Source organism: Leptopilina heterotoma, unplaced genomic scaffold, assembly GCF_015476425.1.
Source record: "Leptopilina heterotoma isolate Lh14 unplaced genomic scaffold, ASM1547642v1 Lhet_39, whole genome shotgun sequence".
Lineage (NCBI taxonomy): Eukaryota > Metazoa > Arthropoda > Insecta > Hymenoptera > Figitidae > Leptopilina > Leptopilina heterotoma.
Window position 1 is genome coordinate 766949 of NW_025111058.1, and position 12349 is coordinate 779297.

At 24.1% G+C, this 12349-nt stretch overlaps 2 protein-coding genes across 2 annotated transcripts in view; one reads left to right on the forward strand and one right to left on the reverse strand.

Moving 5' to 3' along the window:
• Positions 1-12349, reverse strand: part of LOC122506011 (prominin-1-A) — a 32198-nt gene that overhangs the window by 17044 nt on the left and 2805 nt on the right. Inside the window, exons 2-5 of the mRNA XM_043617962.1 lie at positions 11672-11727; positions 11218-11393; positions 10739-10926; positions 1198-1293 (exon numbers count right to left, since the gene is read on the reverse strand). Coding sequence (XP_043473897.1) covers positions 1198-1293; positions 10739-10926; positions 11218-11393; positions 11672-11727 — 516 coding nt within the window. The remainder of the gene's footprint in view (positions 1-1197; positions 1294-10738; positions 10927-11217; positions 11394-11671; positions 11728-12349) is intronic.
• LOC122506012 (trace amine-associated receptor 1) overlaps positions 1-12349 on the forward strand; it is a gene marked incomplete at its 3' end in the record, with an annotated part of 90741 nt that overhangs the window by 14097 nt on the left and 64295 nt on the right.

The following is a 12349-nucleotide window of genomic DNA, read 5'->3' on the forward strand; positions in this document are numbered from 1 at the left end:
ACACCCCATTAACAACTTAGTTAAGTTTCAAATGAAAAACATGACTCAAATTAGAGAAAATAAATTTTTAATATTGTTTTTCCCTACTTTCAATTGTCTGATAGAATACGGGTGGACCTGCTGCTACTTAAAAGTTACTATAAAATTTTCTGTGTCACTCTTAGTCTTATTATTTTTTCGTTTTTATCATTTTTAAAAATCAGCGGACATGACCATAAATGTTGAATTGATATATAAATATTTTACAACATTATTTTCTAGCAAAGAGGGAAATAATAATGTAAATTCGTTAAAGCTTCAGTGGAGAATGTGCGAATGGGAAAGAATGGTGCTCGCTATGGGGAATGAGGGAACCACGGACTTTGGCAGACACAAAGTCTAATGCACTTAATATACAGTTAGTTAACTCAGAGTTTCAGTCCAAGAGGGTCACTTAACATAGAAACCCACATCAGTTCTGTGTATGAATTTTCCACACATATTCACTTTTGTTGTTTTTTTTTTTGAAATTTTTTTCGAAAAAATTGTGTTTTTTTTCAAAAACTGGTCGACTATGGAATAATGCGAAAATTATTTCGTGGACGTTTTTTTCGGTACAGATAGAAATTTAACAACGGCAACCGCACATGCCACAGAATAAAAAGTTTAAACTCAATTGTTCTCTCTGAGCGTCGACGTCGTCTGACTGCATCAGGACTGAACTACTAATCTGTTAATTTCTGCAGTTGTCAGTTGGTAGCTTGTGCAAATTCAGCTTATCAGCGAAAATTGCATTACATTCTAAGAAATTAAAACTGATAAACAAACTATTTATTTATCAAAACTGTTGGATAAACTAATATTGAAATTAACATAAAAAATTAGACGACAAACTTGAAACTGTGTAGTTTAAAATTAATTGACAATAGTGTTTTCTTGACAATATTAAATTGATACAAAATTTGATCAAAATGAATAAATGATGCAAAAAATTTGGATCAAATTATGAGCCACTTTTTGATACCAATTCGTTGCAATTTGACAACGAATTTTTTTTTAACTAAACAGTGAATGAAATTAAATATAATTTACAAATTTTGAACGTTGTTAAATAAACCAAATATACTTTTTATTAAACGTTGAAAACTTTAGGGAATTAAATTTTCTTCTTGATGAGATAATATAGTTAGGACTAAATATTTTTAATGTTTACTTTACCATTTGCTACATCTAAGAGTGCATCAAGAGCCACATCCAACCCCGTTTCGGACGCAAGTTCCTTTTGAACCGGTTTTCCCAATAAATCCTCAACATCTGAAAAGAAACCTTAAATTATTTTGAAAGAAATTAAAAATTTATTCTTTAGTTCTAAAATATGTTTTTCTATTCTTTTTATATAAAAATTTTGATCAGATTTTAAATGTATCATTCCCTTAGTATGCGCTATGAATAAATCATCCCTATTAAAATACATTATAGTTAACTTTTTAAATAATATGTCAAAATGTGATTTAAAAATTTAATGGCGAAAAAATCCTCTTATTTTCCGGCTAATCGATCGAAAGCAATTTGAGTGCTCGCTGTAAAACTGGTTTCATCGATTTGGCTGATAATTTGTCTACACAAATAACATTTTCCGTTATCAAGCGTATATCATCTCTCGATACAAAGTACTTTTGCTTCCACCATGTAAAATACGTGTATGCGATTTAGAAGCGTAGGTTATGGAAGGAATATTCATCGTTTTCGACTACATTTCAATCGCTCTTTGAAATCCCTCTGCTTTTTAAAGCTTATATGCCATTTTAGAGAGAGATTTATTATTATAATTCATATACTGTAAACTTTTCAGTACTGCAAATTTTTCAATGTTTGATATTTTGAAATGAACACAGAAAGGAAAGTTTTGCCATCGGCAACTGATAGCAACTCTAAAGCAATTCTTAATAGTTTAAGATTCTCCGCATTAATTAAATTTTCTTTTCTTTGAATTTCGCGCCGATATTTTTTTTTTAGATTTGTGATATTAAAAACTACTTTTTTCCTTTTTTTTTTTTTTTGAGAATTTGCACAACTTTAAATTCGCTAAAAGTTGAAATAAAAAAATTATTCTAAACAATTTTAATAAAATTCTTAGAAACGATTAAATTATTTTCAAAATTTAATTATTTTTAATATCTATCTATATTTTAATAAAATTTATTCACAAAAGAGTTCAATTATATAGAAGAATTAGAATAGAATTCTAAGCAAATATTCAAATATTTTCATAAACAATAAAATACTTTAGATAAATTCAATTATAATCTAAAATTTTAACTGGAATCCATTTTTAAATCAATTTTTATTAGAAAATTCTACTAGAATTCAATTATTTAAATGCAAAAAAAAACCATTTATTGAATAACTGCATTTTTTTTTTTTAATTGTTAAAATTGAATTCATTTAACGAATTTTAATAAAATTTTTGAAAATAATTACAATTTTCGAGAACTTTGATTAAAATTGTAATAAAATTAATTAAAATTTTGCAATGAGTTTTCTTATTTATGAAAATAATTGAATTTCTACAATAATATTTGTAACTTTTCCAAAATTAAATTTTTTTCCCTGTTTTTAACTAAAATTCTTCTATAAATGCATTATTTTTAATAATTTTTGCAAAATTTCTTTGAGAATTTTCAAATTCATTTGTTTAAAATTTACAATCTACAAAAAAAATAGACAATTAAATTTTCTCAAAAATAATTAATTCCACAGAATTGTTAGTAAAACATAAGAAAAATTCAGATTTTACAAGATTTTAATTTTAAACCTTTTCAAAATTCAATTATTTCTAGATTAATTAATTAATCAATTTTTATTAAAAAATTCTACTAGAATTCAATTATTTGAAATTTTAAATACAAAAAAACCATTAATTGAATAATTGCATGTTTCTTGAAATTGAATTAATTTCTATTATAATTGTAATAAAATTAATTGACATTTGGCAATGAGTTTTATTATTTATGAAAATAATTGAATTCCTAAAAAGAATTAATTAATTTACGAAAATAATTGAATCCCTGTAGAAATTTTATTATTTATGAAAATAATTGAATGATTGCGAAGAAATTGGTAAAATTTTTTTTTAAATAATTGATTTCCTATGAAATAGTTATTATTTTATAAAAGTAATTAAAGGTTTGCGTAGAATATTATTAAATATTTTTAAATAATTGTATTCTTTTGGAAAATTTTATTAAAATAGTAGATATTGAAAAGCATTGAATTGCAAAAAGAAAAATAGTTAAATTCTTGTGACAAATATTGTTATTTATATAAATATAATTGAATTTTGCAAAGAATTTTGTTAAAATGCCTCAAAATAATAGAATTTTCGGGAATAATTTTGTTATTTATCTTTAATAATTGAATTCTTTCGAAGAATTATTTATGTAAACAATTTAATTCTTGGAAACAATTTTTTTATTAAAATCTAAAAGAATAATTGAATTATTTCAAAAACTGTAATTAAAATTGTATTTAAAATAATAAATTTCTTCCCAACAATTTTATTAAAATATTTGAAAATAATTGAAATCCTGTGAAAAATTTTAATATTTTTGTAAATAATTGAATTCTTCCAAAGAATTTTGAAAGAACATTTTTTTTAAATAATTAATTTTCTCGAGGAAATGAAATTAATTTTTGTAAGAATAATTACATTTTTTGAGCATTTCCTGTAAAATTGTAGTAAAAATAATTGAAATCCTGCGATGAATTTTATTATTTATGAAAATAATTGAATAGTTGTAAAGAATTTTACTAAAATTTTCAAAAATAATTGAATTCCTGAGTATAGAGTTTTATTATTTATGAAAATAATAACTCGTATAATAATCTTAAATAAATAAATAAATAATTGAATTATTGTGAAAAATTTTATTAAAATGTTTAAAAAGAATTGAATTTCTGTGAAAAATTTTGTTATTTTTGAAAATAATTGAATTTTTCATAAGAATTTTATAAACATTGTTTTAAATAATTAATGTTTTCGAAATATAATTAATATTATGAAGATTTTATTTTAATTAATTAAATTCTTGTGGAAAAGTTTATTTGTGAAAATAATTGTATTTTTTGATTTATTGGTTTAAAATAGTATCAAAAGTAATTGAAATTCTTCGATGAGTTTTATTATAGGGGAATGTAGTCAAGGTTGGCCTACTGTCTAGGTAGGCCACTCGCGTTTTTTTGTCAAGTTCACTAGCGCCACCTACGCGCATTTTTGTCGAAGCTTGTCTTAGTGAAACCTAACTTTTTGTTCAATTACATTTTCGGAGAATCGAAAATTGTGTTTTCTGTGACGTCGGTACAAAAAAAGCTCAAAAAAAGTTTTGTGCATAATGTGAAAAACCATTAATAAAAGATAAAAAACAAATTGAATCGTCAAGGCAAGTATGCAGAAAATTTGTGGGACTCATGGTTGAAAGGAAAACAAAGTAAAAAATCGAATCCCGAAACGTATTTCTTTATGGTTACAACAATTCGGTAATGTTACTTACTGTCAAGGTCGGCCACTATGTGTTTAAAATGCGCAAAGTTGAGGACGAGCTACTTCATTTGCAAAAACTGCAATTCTGTATAACTCATAATATAATTGATCATCTTATTAATATTTTTATTTAATTTTATTAATATTTTAGTGCAAAACTTTTTTTTATTTATATTTATTTTTTTATATTGTTTATTGTTATTATTTTGTTATTTCATTAAGTTACAAACTGTAAACAATAAAGAATCAATTTTCCGTAACTCCAAACATGTTATTTTATTTTTTAACGATTAATGCCCTTTGAATTTTAAACATGGCCGACCTTGACTGTAATGGCCAACCTGGACTACAAATTTTTTTTTTTTTAAATCTTTATAACTTTTTCATTTTTAAACCTGTCAATTTACTTTGTACAGAAAAAATGTTCCTATTAAACAGGACTTTCCAACCATATACTTCAATTGTCCAAATTCATTTTTAAAAAAAAGTTATAAACAAAAGTCAAAAAGGTGGCCGACCTAGACTATGTTCCCCTACTTATGAAAATAATTGAATTCTTGCTTAGAATTTTATTAAACAATTTTTGTAAAAAAATTGAATTTTCATGGAAAATGTTATTATCAGTGAAAGTAATTGAATTATTGTGAAGTATTGTATAAAAATCTTTTTTAAATAATTGAATTCTTTTGAAAACTTTTATTAAAAAATAGCAGATTTTGAAAATCATTAAATTGAGGAAAATTTTTGAAAGTAATTGAAATTTTGACAAGAATTTTATTAAAATTGTTGAAAATAATTGAATTTTGAAAATATTTGAATTTCTGGAATTATTTGTAATTTCTCTTAAATTCTCCAAATTATATTGTACAATTTACGAATTTTTTCTCATTTTTCAATCAAATTACGGACTTTGCGGAACCTTTTTTTTAGAAAAAAATGGACTTTTACGGACTTCAAGCAAATTTACGGACTTTTACGTAATTTACGGACCTAGTTCGAACCCTGAAGATACAATTTGTAACTTTGTTTTTTCTAAATTAAGAAAATTCTATATATTATTTTCATAATTCTACATATAACAATTTTTATACGGGAATATAATTATAAAAAAAAAGGAATTTCTTACTAGCGCAGTTATTCAAACACTATTAACCCGATTTTAAATAAGACCTTTATTTTCCGAGATCAATTATCTATTCTGTTTTTAAAACTGTTACACCCAGTCGGCTTTAAAAAATTCTCTCAAGAAGATATTTAATGAGGAGAAAATTCGTTCTAGTGGAAGACGTAATGAGCTATTCTCTTCTTGAATTCACGGAGTCGCCAAATTTAAATACTTTTCTTTTATAGAGATGAGTGCTATGCTCTATACCTCAAACTCGTCAGCCAACTCTTTTGCAAAATCGAATTTATTCATCTTCTCTCTTCTGGCAAAGAATACGTAAACTATGAGAGTAATTAAACTTTTTTTTTAATATTTGCACTTTGGATGTCAAATTAAAACAAAAAGATGCATCGCAACAATTTTTATACACATTTTGTTTCAATTTTACAGTTTTTTTACGGATATCTGAAATTAAGATAAAAAAAACCTATAAAAATTATTTTGATACCTTTTTCGTCTCTAAAATTTTACATCTTTACGGTTTTTCCGAGAATATCAAATTGAGACAAAAAAAAATGAATCAAGGGTGTTGCGAAGTGTTGCAACGTTTTGATTCGTTTTTTTTGGTCTCAATTTGATATCCTTAGAAAAATTGTGACTTGGAAAAACTGTGTTGATAATTTGATATCCTTAGAAAAAGTGTGTGCTTCCACTAATAAAAAAAGAATTTCAAAAGAAACTTGTATTAATTTCATGTGTGTTATTGAATTTTATGAAGATCGTTATATGTACGTTATTTGCCTCTAAGGGAAATTTTAGAGATGTTTATGGATTGCGTTTATGTATCGAACATTAATGTGTTGAGAGATTGTATGAAGCGTCCTAAACGATGCATGAATTAACCCTTAAGACCTTAATGAAAGGTTAATGTAGGTTAGCTTTGTCCATTCGAAGGCGAGGCTTAGGCAATGATCAACTAATGCACACGGCACGTATGCTCTGCTGTAATGAATGCTATCGGCTTGTAACACCTATGGTGGTCACCCATCATCGACAGCTAATAATCTCTGCAATTTATACCACAATTGACAGTCCAATAAAATAATAATTCTTTCGATAATTACTGTATATGTGTCTACAATTAAAAATTACTTATTATCCAAACAGAAAATAAAATGTTATTTTAACTCTGAATTTGGTGCGTTAAAATGGGACGCATGATTATTCCCCAAATGTCATTTTTCCGAAATGTCATTTTACCGAACTGCACTTTTGCGAATAGTCATTTTTGCGAGAAGCCAATTTTGCGAAATGTCACTTTTGCGAATTGTCATTTTTGCGAAAAGCTATTTTTGCGAATTGTCATTTTTGCGAATTGAGATTTTTGCAAATCAACATTTTTACGAATTGTCAATTTTCCGAAAAGTCATTTTTGCGAATCGCCATTTTTACGAATTGTCAATTTTCCGAAAAGTCATTTTTGCGAAAAATACAATAGTGAATTTATAGACCTATAAGTTTTCTATTGTATTTTTCGCAAAAATGACTTTTCGGAAATTTGACAATTCGTAAAAATGTCGATTCGCAAAAATGACTTTTCGGAAAATTGACAATTCGTAAAAATGGCGATTCGTAAAAATGACAATTCGCAAAAATAACAATTCGTAAAAATAACTTTTCGCAAAAATGACTATTCGCAAAAATGACAATTCGTAAAAATGGCAATTCGTAAAAATGGCGATTCGCAAAAGTGACAATTCGCAAAAATGCCATTTCTCAAAAATGACAATTCGCAAAAATGACTTTTCGAAAAAATTACAATTCGTAAAAATGGCGATTCGCAAAAATAACTTTTCGGAAAATTGACAATTCGTAAAAATGGCGATTCGCAAAACGACAATTCGCAAAAATAGCTTTTCGAAAAAATGACAATTCGCAAAAGTGGCATTTCGCAAAATTGGCTTTTCGCAAAAATGAGTATTCGCAAAAGTGCAGTTCGGTAAAATGACATTTCGGAAAAATGACATTTGAAAAAAAATCTTAAATTCTATGAACGTTCAAATGAACGAAATTTATTTATTTCTTCTTCAAATTAAACTTTTACTACAAGAATTTTGCGGCACTATCAAAAAAATTAATTATATAAAGGTTCTATAAATGTAAATTTTCAGTTCTTAATTTTAATTAAAATCGGTAATTTCTAAAAAAAAATTGTGTATAAAAAATATTTCGTTTATTTGAACGTTCAAAAATTGTGGATTATATTGAAAAATTAAATTTGACGACTTGAATAATTTTTGTTTATACTAAATAATGAAATAGTTCTTTATTTCTGCAATTAAAATATTTTCAAAGATTACTGTGCGTACAATCTTTTTGAAATTTTACCATTTCAAAAAAATTACAACTGTTATTCTTCAAAAATTCAACAATTTTTTTTTGTTGGAATTTTTAATTATACTTACTAAAAAATTTAGTCATTTTTTAAGAAAATAATTTTTTTTCAAATAAAAATTAAATTATTATAACAATTTATCAATAAATTAAAATTTTCAAAAATTAAATCCTTCGAAATTTATTTCTAAAAATTTATATATTATATAACTTCTTTAATATTCAATTATTATATCTAAAATTTTAATTACAATTTATTTTCAAATCAATTCTTATTACGCAATTCTTTGAAAATTCAATTATTCAAAATTTTAAATATAAAAATGAATAGATTATTTAATAATTAAATACTTCTTATCATTGAATTCTTTCGAAGAATTTTAATAAATTTTTTTTTCAAAATTGTATTTTTTAGGGAATTTATTTAAAATTGCATAGGTATAAAAAATAATTTAAATTCTGTAATAATTTTTTATTATTTTTTATAAAAAATGATAAAATTCTTCCGAAGAATTTTATAAAAAATTTTTGAGAAGAATTGATTTTGTTCAGAATGTTATAAAAATTGGAATTTTTGGTAAATAACTAAATTGCCGTTATAATTTAATCATATATGAAAATAATTAGATTTCTGCGAACGATTTTATTAAAATTATATTCAAAATAATTGAATTTATGTAAAGTATTTTATTATTTATGAAAATAATTGAATTCCCTGCGAAGATTTTTATTATTTATTTGTAATAATTGAATTCTTACAAATTTTTTGCACAAATTTAATTAAAACTTTTATTGAAAATAATTCAATTCTGAATGTAGAATTTTATTAAAATTTTTGAAAATAATTGAATTCTTTCATAAATTTTACTAAATTTGCAATGAGAATAATTGAAATCTTTTATAAATTTTACTAAAATTGCAATGAGAATAATTGAATTTCAGCGAAGAATTTTATTAATTTTTAGAATAATTGAATTCTTACAAATTTTTTCAACAAATTTAATTCAAATCTTATAAATAATAATTCAATTCTTAGTATAGAGTTTTATTAAAAATTTTCAACTAAAAATTAATTGAATTCCAGAGAAGAATTTTCTTAATTAGGAGAATAATTAAATTCCTATACAAATTTTGTTGATGAATTTAATTAAAATTTGATCAAAAATAATATATATATACACTTAACTTTGATTAAAATATTTTAAATAGAATTGAATTTTTTCAAGAAACTTTATTAAAATCTCATTGAAAAATTGAATTCTAGCGAAGAATTAAAAAAAAATCCTTATAAATAATTAATTTTTCTTGAAAAAGTTGAATGAAAATTGTATATTAAATAACTGAATTTCTGATGTCAAAATTTAATTCTTTATGAAAACAATTAAATTTCTGCAAAGAGTTTTTTTTTTAAATTATATTCAAAATAATTGGATATTAAAATCATTAAAGCGTGATTTTTTAGAAATAATTGAATTTTGAAAAGGTTTGAATTTAAAATTTTTGAAAAACTTTCAGTTAAATTCAATTATTTTCATAAATTATTAAAACTCATCGCAGAATTTCAATTATATTTTTTAATTTCTAATACAATTTTAATCGAATTTCTCGAAAAATGTAGTAATTATTTTAAAAAATTTTATTATAATTCGTCGAAAAAATTCAATTATTTAAAAAATTGTTGCTAAAAAATTCTTTATGGGAATCGAATTTTAAAAAACATTCAATTATTCTATAAATTATCTATGTTTGTATTTAAATAATTAAATTCTCGTAAAATTTTCTAATAAAAATTGATTGAAAAATGAAGGTCAGGTAAAATTTTAGATAATAATAAATTAATAATTGAATATATTAAAATCATACCTATCATGAATTTTTAGAAATATAATTGAATTTTGAAATTAATTTTTTTTTAAAAGTTTAATTGAATTTTTTTAATATTATTTTAAGTTTTTATTTTGTAATATATATATATATTTATATATTCAATTGAAGAATTTGCGAATTGAAAAACATTATTAAAAATAATCGATTTAAAGAATTTTAGTTCAAAATTCTTGAATGTTCTTTAGCTATTAATTTATTATAAATGTTTTAGTTATGAAAAATTTAATTTATAGTTTATAAAGAAATTTTTTTCGATTTTTGGAAGATGATGGAAAAATGGAAAAAAAATTGATTATCTTATTTTTTATTAAAAAAGTCTTATTAAAAAAGATAATCGTTTTTCTTTTTTAATTTTTCCACATCATCTTCTAAAAATGGAAAAAAATTTCTGTATAATATAATGAAAGGAAAAACTATTTCAAATTAATTTATAATTTTAAGTTAAATGTTGTCTTATTTGACTCGGAATGGTTATATAAATTTTTGTCAGTAATTTGTGTCCGTAATTTTTTATTTTTAGTGCGTAAAGTCCGTATTTTTAAATACTTTCACTGGTTCGAGCCCTGTATCTTAAAACTATCTTTAAAAGTATAAACTATTGTAATCCGTTTCTTCAAAAATAGGCTTAAAACTAAAATACGTTAATTTTAGGCTTAAGATCAAACTAAAATTAAGTCAAAAGTGGTTCTTCTGAAAAATTTAGTTTCTTTTGAGAAATATAAAACTGTATTTAAACTCTATACGGTTTTTTTTTAGTAAAAAGCAGTAAAAAGTGGATTTAAAGTCAGAGCTTTACTTTTAAATAATTGTAAGTGAAGTAAATAATACATAACTGTCTATGTCAACCAGAATCGCTTCACTGGCCACGTCCAAACTTTGGGTGAGGCATTTTCTCAACTGAATGGTAGTGCCGGCATGATAATCTCCTAGATCTTGAAGAGCCGTCTCGACAACTACTGGGATTTTCTCAATCCCAGCTCCAACGGCTTCATTGCCGACAATCATTGTTATTATGCACACTCTGAAAAACACATTCTAAGATAAGCATACTTACGTACGGCTAGAATTTACAAGAAATTAAATTCAAAAAGTATTTTGTTGTAATTAGCTTAAATAAATTTGATAGATACTATTTTTAAAAAATTGAATAGAAATTGAAAGTGAATATAATGGTAGCTAAGGAAACGATATTGAAATAATGGAATTGAGAGTGATAATAATTTGAAGATGAGGAGACCTTAGACTACTCAAGTTAGGGGGTTAGCATAACCAAAGTAACAGTGAGGTTAGGGGTAACTTGAAAGTTTCATACCCTATGATTAACACGAAGATAGTCAGAAGGAACGATAGGGCTCCAGGATGACGTGGTGGCTTATAATCTTGTTTGGTGGGACGGCATGCAAGCCAAAGTTCAGTACTGGGTGTAACGAACATCAACAAGCCGCAAATCCCTATCAAACTTATGAATGCGGCTTCCATATGTAATGACTGTCATTAAACATTAAAGCTAATTTATCGAGTTGAGCTTCATTGAATATCAAATGATACATTATCATTTCTTTTTTTTTTCATTGTTGTATTGCATTTCATTATGTGCATAGAATCAATTGCATCAACAATGTTTTTCCAAGGATGTCAAATTGAGACAAAAAACGAGACAAAATTATGTTGCTTCGCAACACTTTTGATTCTTTTTTGTCTCAATTTGTGAATATCCTTAGAAATATGCATAATATATTCTAGTTTCTAAAGTAGAAGATGCTCACCTGGGAGACTAACTTCGAGGCCGTTATTCGATGATCCACTGCGTCTTTCAGGATGTCTGGCTTGGCATATAATTTATACATGATCATTGTAATTTTGGAACAAATCGGATATTGAACACGGGCTTCGCACTCATCTACTAAAACCTATTATTTACTACTTTTTACTTTTTTACTTTTTATTTTTACTTTTATTTTTACTTTATGCTATTATTTGGATACTTTTCTTAGATTTCAGCCACTAAAAGCTACTATTTCTGTGATTATTTTAGAATTTACTTTAAAATCGCTAATACTAGAAATCAAAAAACTATTCTCAAAAATTATAATCAAATTCTTTAAAACGATTAAATTATTTTCAAAAAATATTCGAAAGTCTATTTTCCATATCTAGTACATATTTTCATAAAATTTCGCAAAAGAATTCAATTATTTAAAAAACGAATTGATAAAATTCATCCAAAATTCAATTATTGTCATAAATAATAAATTTACCACAGGAATACAATTAATTTAGAATAGAATTTATAAAAAAATTTCGAAAAAATCAATTATTTAACAAAATTGTTATACAATTATTCACTAATTCAATTACTTTCACTAATAATATTTTCCATGGAAGTTCAATTTTTAAAAAAAAATTTTTTAGTAAAATTCTAAGAGAGAATTCAATTATTTTTA